Source organism: Rhinatrema bivittatum, chromosome 9, assembly GCF_901001135.1.
Source record: "Rhinatrema bivittatum chromosome 9, aRhiBiv1.1, whole genome shotgun sequence".
In the NCBI taxonomy this organism is placed as follows: Eukaryota; Metazoa; Chordata; class Amphibia; order Gymnophiona; family Rhinatrematidae; genus Rhinatrema; species Rhinatrema bivittatum.
The window spans coordinates 212175213-212192125 of record NC_042623.1 but is presented as its reverse complement, the minus strand read 5'-3'; the positions used below and the strand labels follow the sequence as shown (position 1 = coordinate 212192125).

The 16913-nt window shown below is 45.4% G+C and overlaps 1 protein-coding gene across 1 annotated transcript in view; it reads right to left on the bottom strand.

Annotated features, from left to right (window-relative positions):
* Positions 1 to 16913, bottom strand: part of SELENOT (selenoprotein T) — a 48713-nt gene that overhangs the window by 14061 nt on the left and 17739 nt on the right. The window contains 3 exon segments of the mRNA XM_029615635.1: positions 10231 to 10318; positions 12701 to 12754; positions 12756 to 12828. Of these exon segments, the coding sequence (XP_029471495.1) occupies positions 10231 to 10318; positions 12701 to 12754; positions 12756 to 12828 (215 nt within the window).

Genomic DNA, 16913 nt, shown 5'->3' with positions numbered 1-16913 from the left:
TTTGGTAATCTAGCATCAACACTGCACACCTTGATGAAAAAGAGATCTTTTAAAGAAAACCTGGATTACACAGTATGTTCTACCCCAACATCCATAATCATGAGACTGCAGAACTACAAAAAGGTCTCAACTTCAATAAGTTAGTTTTGTAAAAGTCTTAAATCCTTCTACACTTTCCACATTCTTACTGTCCAAAAAATAGAAAATGTATCAGGGTAGAAGTTTGTGCATTCACGATGAAAGTGCGGAAGTATGTTGTGTAGATCAGTGATTGCAGTTACAGAAATATTCCAAAAGTAATTTTAAAACTAAAAAAAGGTGAAATCTGACCTGCTAATTCCTCTCTTTAGTCCTGTTAGACCAGTCATTACTCTTGGGATTTCCCCCTTCGCAGCTGCTGGAGACAGAGAAACATACCTTTTTTTCTCCCTTGTGACGTGGTTTTAAGACAGGTGTCAGTAATCTTGTCCAAGCAAGAAAGGAACAACTACACTGCCTCAATGTGAGGTGAAAAGTTAAAAATCAAAGATGCCCCGAAAAGCAGGATCACCAGATTGGCTCTTCAGACATTACCACGTTCCACCAATAACATATCTAACACCACTCCAAACTTCACCTACTCCTTTCCCATTTGAAAGGAGGAAACAAGATCCTGAGACTTCCCTCTACTTGAGGTTATAGAAGGACAGAGGAGAGAGAGAGGGTACTCCCACCATACCAGAGCCATTCAACCAAATATCTAGGGGTACTGGGAGACTGCAGACAAAAAAAAAACTTTATTCTGGGAATGGGCTCCCATGGGGGAGGGGGGGGAAATCAGTTCCTAGGGACTACTGCCCCAGGTGCCAATAGACTCAATCAGGCTGAGGCCACACCAAGACTCTGGGAGCTGATTAGAGACCTGTCCTCACTAACCTTCAACTGCTGAAGACAAGAGACTACAGACAACTGCCTACGACCACGCCTCCCTTATACATGGACCTGACATCACAAGGGAGAGAGGGAGGGAAAAAAAAAGAAAGGTGTCCCCCTCTGTCTCCAGGGAAACCAAGTGTAATGACTGGTCTAGAAGGAAGATAAGGAAAAAGCCTTGATTGCGGGGGGTGGAGTCAAGATGGCACCCAGAGCGGTAATGCTGTGAAGCTGCTCCGGAATTCTGAACGATTTAACTTTTTCTACCGGTAAAATAATGCCTCCGAAACGCAGAGGAAAGCTTAGGATTTACCCCTCTACTCCTTCGCAGCCTGCGGGGCAGAAGACCATCACGCAGTGTATCGAGTATGCAGCTAGAAAGGAGCTGGGAGGTCCAGCAGTCTGGTCACAGGGAGGAGAATGTGACCCGACCTCGGAAGAAACTATCCCTCAGCCCGCCTGACATCAGACTACCTCCGGCAGAACGGGTAACAGATGCTGCATTTGGATGCGGGCCCCTGCGGGGAGCTTCGGGACATCCAACATGAGGGGGGGGGGGGGGGGGGGGGGGGAGTCACTACGATGGGGGATTCCCGTACCTCCAATAAACATCAGAGAGATGACATCTGGAAGTGGACTGAGCCAGGGAGAGAAGGAAGGGGTAAGCCCAGGACAGTCACTTATTGTAAGTGAAACCACTCCTAAACCTGAGGTAGTAACTTTAGAATCATTGTGGAATCTAACCTCTGCTCTAGCAAAGATGGTTTCAGAATGCTCAGTAAAGATTAATTCTGTTTCTCATTAACTTGAAATGCTAAATAAGAACTTTGAGAGGCAATAAAACGGAGACAACAGGAAAATTTCTAAGTTTGGAAAATGAAGTGAAAAAGATCAAGGAAGTCCAAGTAAATATAATTCAGGACTGTGGAGCTGCTAATAGAAGAATCGAGAATATAGAAAATTCACTGAGGCATTTAAACTTAAGGTTAATAAACTTTCCTAGGGTGATGGGAGAAATTCCTAAAGTTACCTTGATTCGATAGTTCCACGAAGTATTAGAAATTAGTCCGGAGAAGACTCCACCCCTAAAAAAAAAGTTTATTTTCTGCCAGTTCGGAAAGTACAGTTAAAACAACAAATGCCACAGAATGTAATAGAAAACTTAAATTTCCTTGAGTCCTCTGATTATGAAATAGCAGAGAGAACAATACTGTTAATATCTTTCTTTAATGAGAGTGACCAGGGAATAATTATGAGAGCATATTTTAAGAAGATTAACGAAATATTTATGGAGTCGTGGGTTAGAATATTTCCTGACCTCACGAAAGTAACAGACCAAACAGAAGAATTTTCTCGCTTTGAAATCGGATGTAATAGCTTTGGGAGCATCCTATATTTTAAGGTTTCCGTGTAAATGCGTAATAAAATATGAGAACAATAGTTACATCTTTTATCATCCTGATCAGCTGAAATGCTTTGTTGAAGCAAAGAGAGCAGTACTACTTTTAGGTAGTAATTAGTGATGTCTTAGAATAATGCTGTAAGAACTGGTCGCCTAATTTCTGAGTAAAAATATATTTTCATTTATAAACTCCTAAATTTGCAGTTACACCACCCTCCGATTTTGGGGTCTAATAAGTTGTAAACTGTCTGGGAATTTTATAATGTGTAGTAGTAACATTTTGAACAAGATGTAATATGTTTTCTGTTAGTATCCAGTCATAATACACTATGTTTCATTAACAAGTATATGCTTTGTAAGTTGTAAAAACCAATAAAGATTAAATTGAAAAAAAAAAAAAGCCTAGATTAAAAAAAAAAAGTTCACTCCCCTTGACTCAATATAGTTTGTGGAAAGCAGAGTTGCTTGCCTGTAACAGGTGTTATTCTAGGACAGCAGGATGTTAGTCCTCACACATGGGGTGATATCATCAGATGGAGCACGGCACGGAAAACGTTTGTCAAAGTTTCTAGAACTTTGACTGGCACACTCAGCATGCCACTATCCACACGGGGTCCCCCCTTCAGTCTCGTAAAATATCATTACGAAAAAAATAAAACTAAGGACAAGCCCAACTCCACGGGGTGGCAGGCGGATTTCCTCAGACTAACATCCTGCTGTCCTAGGAGAACACCTGTTACAGGTAAGCAATTCTGCTTTCTCCTAGGACAAGCAGGATGGTAGCTGTCACACATGGGTGAATATCAAGCTACAGGCCCAAATGCTATTAAGTTCACAGACACCAAACCTGGGGCCAACGAGCAAAATGGCGGTGCTATGGAAAACAGCGACAACCTGACCCAAAAAATGGGCCCTAGGCAGGAAGAGTTAGGTGGGGGGAGGGGGTTCCACTTAAAGAGATTCCGCAGGACAGCCTGACCAAAGCTGCTGTCACTGCAGCTGTCTCTATCCTGCTCGCACTACTGGCATAGGAGACATTCCAATTCAGGTTGTGCGGCTCTTAAGTGGCAGGCTGGGCAAAGGGGGTGTTCCCTTGGCCTTTTTGGATGGCGGTACCATTGTTTGTGCGAGTGTAGAGCTTAAACCTCGTCTGTGCGTGGAGATATGCACACGGATGCGCTTAGTTGTGCGTGCCGGGTGTGCAGAATTTATGCGCGCTGGCTACGGAGTTTGTGCATCCAAATCCGATGTGCGTGCCGCACAGTTGTGCATGCAGCTCAGTGTTTGCCTTTATGGGTGCGCTCAAGTTAGGTGCCTCGGCCCTCCGGCCTGCCCCGTACATACTGCCAATCGAGGGGGGAAAATGGCGCCGACGACCCTGCTGGCAAGATTGCGAACCCCCCCCCCCGGAGGGTCTCCACGTGTGTGGACCCTCACACTGAATCGGGGCCTAGCCCAAGGAGGGCTGCTCAACCCGATTTTAAACCTCGTTGGCAAGAAGATCGGTACGGCTATTCGACCTTGGAGACCGGAGACTGAAAAGTAAAGGTTTCTACCTTACCTGGTCTCGGCGCTTACGGTCGCGTGCCGGCCGGTCTCCAGCTGCAGAGGGAGAGTGGAATACCTTCACCGCCATGCTCGAATCTGCACCCGCTGCCTTTCAGCCACCCTAGGGGCTAAGTCCACGCTGGGAACCGGATCAAGGCTCACCGCCGAGGGATATCGAGAATCACCTCAGGAAAGTCTCAACCGTGGAAGGGACCCTTAGGTTTCACCACAAGAGAAGCGGGGCTCTCTTCTTGAAGGTAAATTTTCTCTTTCTTGTTGTAAAATGTTACACTATTCTCGTGTGGATAGTGTCCCCATCTGCTATGGAGACGGAGAAATAATGAAGTGCTAGGCTTACTACACGGGTATATGTAGGGTGACATCAGCTTTGAAATCTGATTCAGTCTCCCATCTGCTATCAGGAGAGCACAATACCCATTGGTCCTGAGTCCATCCAGCTACATGCTAGGAAACCTTCCATGTCAGGTACTTCAGATTGCAGTGGCTCGAAAGGATCTCACATGAGATGAGCCAGTACCCACATTGAGATCCCAGGACACAACAGGAGGCTGCAGGGGAGGCTTCAGCTGAGGCAGACCCTGCATGAAGCGGCTCACCACAGGCTGCATGTAGATAGGCAAACCATCAACTAAGTGGTGGTAGGCCCCAATAGCACTGAGGTGACTCAGACCAAGTTGGTCTTCAGACCAGAGTCAGAAGATATAACAAATAGTCCAGCACTTTCGGAGTGGGACAAGAGAATAGATCCATGCTATGACTCACACCAGACAGAAAACATCCTCCACTTCAACATTTTGGTGGAAAACTTTTGAGAAGCTATCAGGATCCAAGACATCATCAGAAAGGTCAAGGGCTACAGAACTAGCCTATCAACATCCAGGCCGTCAGACAGCACCTGGAGGTTGGGATGACGCAGCCTGTCCCAATCCTGCGTGATCAAGTCAGGGAAGATCCCCAGACTGATCAGTTCCCTGAAGAATTAGGCACCAAATCTATCTCTGCCAGCGGACGGTGATGAGAATCATGGTTCCCCTGTCCTGGCAGAACTTCAGGGAGTCTTCAACACCAGCGGAAGATACGCATACAGAAGGCCCCAGCCCCATGGCAGGCAAAGGTGTCTGAAGTTGGCCTTCTGGACTCCCTGTACAGGGAACAAGAAGGTGCTCACCTTGTTGCCAGGGGAGGCGAAAAGGTCCACCTCTGGAATACCCATAGGTGGAAAATGCGATCCGCCACATCTGATCCAGGGACCACACGTGGGGGTGAAGCGCTCGACTCAGCCGATCCAGCCAGGTATATGGCCCGCAGCAGGATTCCCTGGGTCTGAGACCAGGCCCAAACCTGCGCAGCCTCCTGACAGGTAGGTACCAGATCGCTCCTCCGTTTGTTGATGTACCACATTACAATCTGATTTTCAGTCTGGATCAGGACCACTTGATTGGATAGGCGATCCTGAAATGCCCAGAGCGCATACCTGATAGGTCAAGCTCCAGAAAGCTGATCTGGTATGGAGCCTCCCGAGCAGACCAGCAACCCCGAGTGCAGAGGCCATCCACATGCACCCCCCAGCCCACAGTAGAAGCATCCGTAGTGAGCACAATCTGGTACAGGGGGGGGTCCTGCAAGGGAACCCCTTGCTTCAGGTTGGGCAGACTTTCCCATGACGAGACTCTTACCCACATGCCAAGGTACTGGGAGGCTTGTGCCACTGTGACCGCAGGGTCCACTGAGCGCTCCGCATGTATAAGCGGGTGAAGGGGGTAACATGGACCAGTGCAGCAATGTGGCCCAGTAATGAAGCAGCAGTTGGGCCGAAACCCTTCGGTTTGCGACAGACAACACTCGCCAGAGACACTAGAGCAACTGCTCAGTAGCAAGGAATAAAGGTCCGAGCCTGGGTCATATTCAGACAGGCTCCTGGGAAGTCCAACGGACTCGACCGGGGTAAGATAGGATTTTGGGTAGTTGATAAGCCCAAGGGATTCTAGCACCTGAATGGTTAGGCATAGGGAACGAAGTGCCCCTTCGTGCGTGGCGCTCTTGATCAACCAGTCGTCTAAGTAGGGGGAAGACATGCACTCTCAGGCAGCAGAGGTGTACACCCACTACTGCCAGGCACTTGAAGTTCCGTGGGGCTGAAGTGAGGCCGAATGGCAACACCTTATATTGGAAGTGACTGTCGCCCACAAGGAACTATAGGCACTTCCTATGGCCAGGAAAAATTCCTATGTAGGCGTACGTGTCTTTTAGGTTGAGGGAGCAATGCCAGTCTCGTCTTTGCAGGAGGGGAATCAGGGTGCTCAGCGAGACCATCTTGAACTTTTCTCTTCGCAGATATTTGCTCAAGGCCCTCAGATCTAAGATGGGGTGTAGCCCATCATTACAAAGGCAGAGAGTTCAGTCCAAAGGACTTCCTGATGCAGGTCTGACCCCAATGATGAGCAGGAGGTGGGGGGAGGGGAGTCCGTGAGGACATACTGAAAGTTTAACAGATACCCTTGACAGATGATGGATAGAACCCACTGGTCGGAGGTGATCTGTGGCCATTAGTCCTGAAAGGACTGTAACTGACTCACAACCCGGGGGCCCTAATGTCGAGGGAACAGTCACAGGCTTATGCTCCCTCAGGGAAAGTCAAAAACCCTGTAGCGGGGCTTTGCTGGGAAGCTGGCCGAATCCTGAGGGGGTCCACTGCTGTCTAGAGCGAACCCTAGAACCCTCTGTGGCATCCAAGCACGCGAGGCTGGAGGATAATATTTCCTCTGGTGATAAAAGGACCTCCTGCCACTTTGACATGAGGACTTCCTGATGGAGGGTTCAAAGTACTGGCAGAGATGCTGGAGGGTCTCATGATGATCTTTCAATTGAGCTACAGCATTTTGCACCTTGTCTCCAAACAGGTTCTCTCCAGTACAGGGCAGGTCTGCAAGCTTATCCTGAACTTCCGGCACCATGCCATTCTATGGGCCCCCAATGCCCACTGCCACACTAGCTGCCATCTCAAACACATCATAGGTGAAAACGCCACACTCCAAGCCTTGCTGGACAACTACCAGGAAGGCTTCCCTGCTGCTGCTGGGGAGGTATTTGGCCAACTCCTGAACTGCTTCCAGAGGTTACAAGTTACTGGGTCATGTACAAGTGATAGGCAGCCATCTAGGCGATCAAGATCGTGCTCTGGTACACCTGATGCCCAGGGCTCCTGTCCCGGAGGTGCAGAAGTATGTGTATGGGAATGCTTGGACTTCTTGAGGGCAGACCGCCACCAGATTGGTGTGGGAGCTTACGCTTCTCAAATCCCAAGGCCGGCTGAACCAAAAAGAGATGGGGTATGCTCCTACATCCTGAGGAGTAATTCTTTAAATGTGTCAGATGGGGATAGCCAAGACCTCCTTTGGGGCATCAATGAACTGGAGAACCTCCAGCATCTTATGGCAGGCATCCTTCTCCGTAAGGAGCTGGAAGGGATGGACTCAGCCATCACTGCACAAAAGCCGCAAAGGTCAGATCCTCCCAGCAGGGACCAGTGCCTTTTGTCCGGAGGAGACTGAGCCGAGGGAAGGTCTCTGGAGTCCTGGGGGGCGCCCTCCTTGCTGAAGTCCCCTGTCCAAGCCCCTCAGCCCCGGTGCCAAAGGCACCAAGATCCCCAAAGGACTGGGTGTCATCCTGGGCAAAACTGGGCACGGTAACAGAGCCACCAATGGCGCTCTTGGTCGGAAAACATCGTCCTGAGGAACCCACAATGGGGATGACTCCGGAGGGAGGCGGACTCTGCGGCCATTGGGGCATAGAAGGACTCCCAGGCTCCAGAAGCAGCTGTAAGAGCAGGACGCCCAAGAGGACATCAAGGCGCTCCAGCAGAAGCGGTAGCATCACAGGGGCAGGCTCAGACAGAGGGAAGCACCGGTGGAGCCTGTGGTCCAATACCCTGAAGGTCTCGGAGAACCTCCTGTTGCACCCTGCAGTCCAGTTCCTCCTGGAAGTCCACCAAAAGCAAGGACTGAAGGAGGAAGGGGAAGAGGCATCAGAGCCTGGCACCAATATCTGTGGGGAATGCCTAGGACTCCTGGGTACGATGGAGGTCAATGCCTCCTCTCCACGGGGTCATCACTGTGGACATTAGTGCCACATGACGACAGTGACCTGTGTCGATACTTCCAAGGCTTCCCACGGTGCTCGGCCCGGACATTCCGCGGCATTAAGGATGGAGATGAACCTGAGGTCCTAGAGCACAATGCCGCCGAAGAGAGCCCATCATTCCTGTGAGGGCCCTGGAGGTGAAGTAGACACCAATGGACCAACATCTATCGGTTCTCTACGGCCCCAGGGAGTTGAGATGACTGACACCAGACTAGAAGGATCAGATTTTCTGGATCTGAAGAACTTCTCCATTCTGTCTAATCTAACACAACTCTTGGGGATCATTTGATCACACAGATGACACAGACCTCATGTGGATCCATAATGGACATGGTTCATGGGCACTGGGGACATTGGCGAAACCAGATGCCAAGGGAAAAAAAAAAAAAAAAAGAGAGCCGAAAAACCGATGACCAGCGGTCACAGAGGAACGACACCGTCAGGAATTGACCTCAAAAAAGGAAAAAAAGAAAAAAAAAAAGTTACCATGCTGCCCTATCAAAACGCTGTTGGGGAGAAGAAGGACCCAGCACAGAAAAGTACCGAGAAAAACCTCTCAAGAGAGCAGAGCTCCAAAACCACTAGGCAAACACTTTGCAGGGGGAAAAAAAACAAACAAAACAAACTGAAGGGGGGACCCTGCAGGATAGCGGCATGTTCAGTATGCCAGTCAAAGTTCTAGAAACTGAAAAGTTTTCCATGCCGGGCTCCATCTGATGTTACCCCATGTGTGAGGACTATCATCCTGATTGTCCTAGGAGAAGCCCATTTTGCTGTAACAGCACCCAAGAGTCATTTAGGATAAGTGTCTACCATCATTGCACAGTGAGATGTGCAGTTTTTGTCCATTCTTCTTGGAAGAAGAATTTAAAGCTCTTTCAAGTTGTCTGGGAATCCACGTACTCCAAAACGTCAGATTTTCTATTGGATTCAGGTCTGGGCTCGGACTGGGCCACTCAAAGACATTCATTGCCTATACGTAGGACCATCCATCTTTCCCTTGATCTTCATACGCCTTCCTGTCCCCACTGCTGCAAGGCATCCCCACAACATAATGCTGCCATCACTATGCTTAGCTGTAGGAATGGTGTTAGCAACGTGATTATGCTGTGTTTGTTTTATGCCACACGCATCATTTAGCATTGAGATCAAAGAGTTCGACTTTGGTCTCACACCATAAAACCTTCTCCCACATAAGTGCAGTGTCCTCAAAGTGTTTCCGTGCATGCATGAGGCACATCATATGGTTATTCTTCCACAACAGATTCCTTATTGCCACCCTGCCATACAAGCTATGTTTGTGGAATAATCTTGAAATTTTTGAAATGCTAACATTTTTTCAAGTCCCAGCCAGAGATCTCTCTAGTTCTTCTAAAATCTTAGGTATCCGTGTACCCTTCCCTCAGGAGTTTCCTTAACCAATAGCTACTGAGTTTAGAGGGATGGCCCAAATGCAATAGTCTCTTGATGCCAAACTATTTCCACTTTACAGTGATTCCAACAGTGCCCCAAGGGATATTTAAACATATTGAAATTCTTATATCCCTTCCCAATCTGAACTTTTGAATAATGTCATCCCGGAATTATTTTAGCAGCTCCCTTTTTAGCATGTTTTAACCTCTGCTTCAAATTAATTTCATACAGCAGAAACAGCTTGATTCTTCACCTAGGAATATTCAAATCAGCTCAACTACTTAAATGGACACAGGTGGGCTCTAACTTATTATGGGCCTTAAGGCAATTTTTTTTTTTTTTTTTTTTTTTTTAACTGGAGCTAATTTGGGTTTGCTATGACATAGGGTGTGAAGATTTAGCCAGACTTATTTTCTTAACTTTAGAATATTTTAATAATTGCTTTCACAAAAAGTATTGGATGATTAGTGGGGGGGGGGGGGACGACACAAAACAAAAAAACAAACCTTATTTTAATTCATTTTTATTTAGGCAGAGGAATGTGCAAAATGTACAAGGGTATGGAGACTATCAAGGCCACTTCTCAGAACTGCCATTTTCTCTGTTACAGCTATTAGCTGCTCAGAGTGCCAACTCCAAGCATGGGTCTGAAAGCCATCACAGAAGGGAGAAAACCACAGCAAAACTCATGGAAAGAATAATAATTTTGCAAGAGTGTGCAACAATGTCATTTTAAAATTAAAAAAAAAAAATAGCTGAACTGTTTTTATAAGATGGTATTGCTGAGAGCTCACCATTTAAAGTGATTTCAAATGCTCCCGTAGACATACACTGGTTTTCAATCATGTTGCTTAGGAAGAAAACCATCATGCAAGCATAGACCTACAACAAAATAGGAGACAATTTTAAGTATTTGAGAGAGATAAACACATTCAGGACATGAATAGAGCATCATATGCAAGTTGCCTTTAAAGTAGCCAAACAGAAAGCACCTCCTCTACACAGACATTAATTAGCAATAATGATCAAGGATATGTTTTTTTTTACACCCAATCCCAGCACAGTTCTCCACTGTGAGAGAGAGATCTTCCTTCTGCCCACACTATCACCAGCTGTGGACAGGCTGAAAGCTCTGGCCATGAAATATGTGTCTTCTAATCCTTACATAGTTCCTAATAAAATGCACTATTCTGATGTGCAGCTGCTTTAGAAGCACATATAGTACACAGGGGATAACATGATGTAACCTTCAGCAATACCTACTACTGGAGATTTCTCGGCACAGGCAAATGCAATATTTAATTGCAGTTTTATTTCATAATCATACTAACAAAATAAGTTGTATTGAAGTTTGCTGAATTCAAAAGAATGGAGAATATTCAAGTACCTGAGTTGGTAAGAAGGGAAACCTAATCTAGCTGCTGTTGCATAATACTAGACTTGTTTTTAACCTGTTTCTAGAATGTTTGTTATAGGGATTATTAAAATCAAGTGAACAAAAACAAAACAGACACCAATGTGATGCATTGACAAATACTGCAAAGTAGCTTCATGAACTGAGCAAATCTTACTTGTGAATTACAGTGGAGCTGAAGTGGGCAAACTAGAAGAGTGATAGAAGTATTCAAGGTAACAAAACACTAGCAAGAAAGCATGTCTACTAGTGGAGTTATGTTCATTACATGGTAGTAAGGAGAGGAATTAGAACATAAACTGCCATGCTGAGTCAGACAGTCCAAACTCAACATCTTGTTTCCAACAGTGGCCAATCCAGGTCACAAGTACTTGGCAAGCACCCAGACAGTAAATAAATGCCATACTACTAATGGCGGTAATAAGTAATTGCTATTCCCCAAACCTTTTTAAACCCAGCTAATCTAAACTGCCTTAACCACATCCGCTGCAATGAGTTCTGGAGCTTAACTGAGCATTGAGTGAAAAAGAATTCAGATGTTTTAAATCTGCTATTTAGGTTTAACTTCTTGGAGTGCCCCCTAGTCCTTTCATTATTTGAAAGTGTAAATAACCAATTCACATTTACTTGTTCTAGTCCTCTCGATTTTATAGATCCTATCATATCCCCCCCCCCCCCCCCCTCTCCCGAGATTGAACAGCCCTAACCTCTTTAGCTTTCCCTAATAGGGGAGCCATTCCATTCCCTTTATTATTTTGGTCTTCCTCCGTACCTTTTCCAATGCAACTATCTTTAATTGAGATGCAGCAAACGAAACTGCGCAGTCTCACCTTGGAGCTATACAGAGGATTATGACAAGTCTCAGTTTCATTCACAATTCCTTTTCTAATAATTCCTAACATTGTTTGATTTTTTGATCACCACAGCACACTGAGCTGAGGATTTCAATGTATTGCCCTCTATAACACCTAGATGTTTTTCCTGGGGGGCTCCTAATATGGAACCCAACATCATATAACTACAGCTTGATTACTATTCCCTATCTGCATCCCTTTGCACTTGTCCACATAAAATTTCAGCTGTCATTTGTATGCCCAGTCTCCAAGTCTCACAAGGTTTTCCTACAATCTATCACAATCCGCTTGTTATTTAGCAACTCTGAATAACTGTCATGCAAATCTGTTCATCTCCCAAATATATTAAAAAGTAGCAGTCTCAGTACAGATCAGAGGAACTCCACTGTTTACCTCTTTCAACCAAGAAAAACTGAACTTTTGTTTCCTATTGTTTAACCAGTTTAAATCCATAAAAGGACATTGCCTTCTATCCCATAACTTTTTTAATTCTTAGGAGTCTCTCATATGGGACTTTGTCAAATGCATTCTAAAATCTAAATTCACTACATCTACTGGCTCACCTTTATCCACATGTTTATTATCCCCTCCAAAAAAAAAGTAGATTTGTGAAACAAGATTTCCCTTGGATAAATCCATGCTGGCTGTGTCCCATTAAACTATGTCTATCTATATGTTCTGTGAATTTGTTCTTTAGAATAGGTTTCCACAATTTTTTCCTGGCACTGAAGTCAGGCTCACTGGTCTATAATTCCCTGGATCTACCCAGAGCCCTTTTAAATATCAGGATTATATTGGCTGCCCTCCAGTCTTCAGATACAATGGACAATTTTTAATGATACATTACAAATTACTATTAATAGATCTGTTAACATCAAGGCACACTGAAAACCTATCAGCAGCCAGGATCAAACCATGTATTTGAGCGCAGACTATCACAAAACTCATACTAGAAGTAGTTTGCTTCACATTATTCAGGGATCATCAAGGGCATACCTTATTTTCTTGGCCCCACTGCCAAAGACTTGGAGCTTGCATACCAAGGAATGCCAAAGGGATCTTTTCCAACAATTATTAAGCCTATTAATACTAGCTTGAAGATTGACAGGAAGGATGCAATGTGTCTATAAAAGAAGAAGTAACACCATTATGAAGCAATGTATCCATACAATAAGGCAACACCTACATATTTTCTGGTAGTCTACATGGTACAGCCATGATTGTAGTATACTGAGTCTCAGCAAGAACACAAATACTGGCTCTTCATCAGCAGACAGACTGTGCTCAAAATTAAATGTCACATATGATGGACTGTTACAAGTCAGTTTATAGCCCTGGAAGACAATTTGATGGCTGCATCACTCATGGTCCAAGAAGTATAAAAGGTTTGAATGCTTCTAAGATACAATTTAGTTTAAAGGCTTATGCAATTATCAGTTTGTGAAAGTATGAAAATAATGCTTCTACAATGGAGCAATTATAGCCACATGGGCTGTTCTATTCCTTTTGCTTCAGTATTCTTATTGCTCAAGTAGAGACTCCTCAGAAAATATCCCAAGCAAGTGCTAAAACCAAATCAGAAATGCTGCTATAAAGTTTTACTGTAGCAGTGAGTAGAGCACTAACTTCGGCTCTTAACACTATGGTAGGACATCACTGTCCGCCCCCATTTGCTAATGCATAGAAGATAAGATTTTTATGAACTTTTTTTTGTTCAAAGCACAGGATGGGAATAAACATTTTCTGAAGATGGTGCTATTTCTTCTACATTTTTCATGAATATATAAAAGGGAAATTGTTGGCTATGGCTTTCAAACATCTGTTTATTTAAAGCATCCTTTTTCGTGGCCTTTTTCCAGTTTACTAATATGTGGCTGCATTTCAGAACTTTTTTTTTTTTTTTTTTAACCACCTTTACTTCCTCCTTGTATTTTAGGCAAACATTATGCAAGTCACATTCACCTTCCGCATTTCCTAAGCAAGAGTTTGCATAATGAAACTAAGATCATCAGTAATGTTCATAGAGATCAAGAGTCTACACTATAAGTTTTGTCATGATGACAAACAAAATAACAATGCTGCCCAGGCAACAACAGCAAGCACGCTAAGAGAAAGGATTTTGTAACCAATGTTGTGAACTCCATAACCATAAAAAAGGGACCTAGTTGAACACGAGTCTTCTATACTTGAGTAAAGTTGGTTCTTGGTGGGTGGGAGGCTCTTTATGGCACTCTGCAGCATAAAAAGTATACACTGTGCACCTAATTTCCTCTTGTAGGAAAGCTAGTGTTCCACAGCATGCAAACCTATAGGTTTTCCCAAATTACACTGCAGGAAGATGTAGAATGGTTTCTTCCACAAAGCAAAGGAAGAGATCTGAAACCTGCAGTCTTATGGGCAGCAAACCACACCCTTGAGTGATTTGAGTAAACAACAAAATAGCACAGAAACCTATAAACTGTCAACACTGTATAAAATTAAGGCATCATCAAAATTAAACAGCCCAAATAAAATTTTAGCAAAGCAAGCAGCAACTACTTGGTATGAATGATGTTCAACCTCACTGTATATTGGGTTAATTTTATTGTAGGCTACTGCATTTGGAGAATTTTTATGCTAGATTAGTTGCTTCGGGCAGTCCTAAGAGCAAGATACAAACTGAAATAATTAGCTGGATAATATTTCTCAAGAGAAGAGTCAGAACTATATTGGCTTACAGCAACACAAAGTCTATCTGATCTAATGCGAAGTTTATAGAATTTAGTGTCCAAGTCAATTGTTTATGCTAATTTGAAATCAAAGGTGACTGGGCTCATTCCCGAGAATGGAGGGAATACAGCTGCTGTTATTGCAGTGACCCCCGCCAACTGAAGCAGCAATGCGAGGAGCTTTTCCTTTAGCTCAGTGAAGATTCTTGTATACCAGGGCTTCCCAAACCTGTCCTGGGAGCCCACAGCCAGTTGGGTTTTCAGGATATCCACTATGAATATGTATGAAATGCATTTGCATATAGTGAGTTTCCGTGATGTGCAAATTGAGTTCATGCATGTTCATTGTAGATATCCTGAAAACTCTGCTGGCAGTAGGGCCCCAGGACAGGTTTGGGAAGCCCTGTTGTATACCATTTGGAGCAGGGGTATATGTAAGAGATAGAAAGACATTAAAAAGATAAAGGAAAATTTGTTCTTACCTGCTAATTTTCGTTCCTATAGTACCATGGATCAGTCCAGACAGTGGATTGAGCCTCCTGTCCAGCAGATGGAGATAGTTTTCTCTCTAAAGGGTATCCTATATCAGGAGTGCTCACCCTGCATCCCTTCAGTATAAACATTATCAAAGCAAGAAAAGGTAAAGTTAACCAGTAGTAGATCAAGCAAGTAACAGCCAACATGTAATGTGAACTATCAACACATGAAAGAACAGCTCTTACATATATATCCAGTTGAGAAAGACTTCCGGTGCCTTGAAGTTCTGATAGGAAGTAACTGGATCCCAAAATGCTGTTAAGAACCAACAAAAAAGAAAAGAACCTTCGAGCGACGAATCAAAAAGAAACCACAGCCCGGGCGGGAGTCTGGATTGATCCATGGTACTACAGGAATGAAAATTAGCAGGTAAGAACCAATTTTCCTTTCCAGATCAGTCCAAACAGTGGGATGTACCAAAGCTTCTCTAAGAGGGTGGGATCGAGACAAACCCGCTCAAAGCACCTGCCTGCCGAAGGAGCCAAACACTGGCGCCCTGGACGTAGAGGCGATAATGACGAGCAAAAGTATGCAGAGACTTCCAAGTAGCCACCCTGCAGGATTCCTGAGGAGACACAGATTCTCCGCCCAAGAAGTAGATTGCGCACGCAAAGAATGGGCCTTCAAACCCTCTGGAACCAACCAGCCATAACAGATATAAGCCGACGCAATGGCCTCCTTCAGCCAGTGAACAATGGTAGCCTTAGAGGCCTCGTTACCGTCGTACTTGGGCCGCTCCATAGGACAAAGATGATCAGAGATGCAAAACTAGTTAGTACCTGTAAGTACTGGAGTAGGTCTCTCTTTACATCAAGACACCTGAGGTCCCCGCCAGGGCATGCGTGCCAATGTCTTCAGGAGAAAAGGCAAGAAGCTCCACTGACTGACTGACGTGAAAAGAAGACACGACCTTTGGAAGAAAGGATGGCACAGTCTCCATACGCGGACATAAGCGAGAGAGGTAGAGGTCTTCCATGCCCGCAAGAGAGTGGAGATAACTTCTTCCTTACCCTTTCTTTCTCAGGTGCCGCCGCTCAAAAAGCCAGGCCGCTAGACAAAAACGATCCACCTGATCGAAAAATACTGGTCCTTGGTGGAGCAGGTTTGGGAGGCGACCGAGGCAAAGAGGACCGTCTGTTGCGAGGTTCACCAGGTCTGTGAACAACGGTCTCAGAGGCCTTTCCAGCCGCTACGAGAATGACCGGCCCCTTGTGGGTGTCTATCGTTCCAAGTACCTTTCCCACCAGAGGCCAAGGCGGGAACACGTAGAGAAGAACATCGTGAGGCCAGGGAAGAACCAGGGCATCCAACCCTGCCAAGCAGTGCTCCTGTCTGCGGCTGAAGAATCTGGGAGCCTTTGCGTTGTTCAGGGTAGCCATCAGGTCGAGGTGAGGAACTCCCCATTTGCGCACCAGAAGATTAATCGCCTCGCACAACTCCCTCTCTCCGGGGTCTAGATGTTGTCGGCTGAGGAAGTCCGCTTGCACATTCTCCGTCCATGCAATGTGGGAAGCTGCCAGACGACTCAGGTGTCTCTCCGCCCAGGAGAGCAGCTTGCTGGCCTCAGACGACTCCTGGTGCCACCCTGGCGATTGATGTAAGCTACTGTGGTGGCATTATCGGAGAGAACCCGCATGGCTTTGTGATGGCGCAAGGACAGGAAGGTCTTGAGTGCCAGACTGACAGCTCGGGCTTCCAGACGATTGATATGCCATCAGGACTGCAGAGAAGACCACTGTCCTTGTGTAGGACTGGTGCTGACACACCGCTCCCCAGCTGGAGAGGCTGGCATCCGTCATCACAACGATCCACTGGGGTGTCTCCAAAGGCACTCCTTTCAAAAGATGGGCGAATGAAAGCCACCACTGCATGCTGGCAATGGTAGAGTCTGAGAGCAGTAGGGGTTTTTGGAACTCCTGCAAGACCAGCTTCCAGCGGGGACAGCAATGCTTTCTGTACAGGAC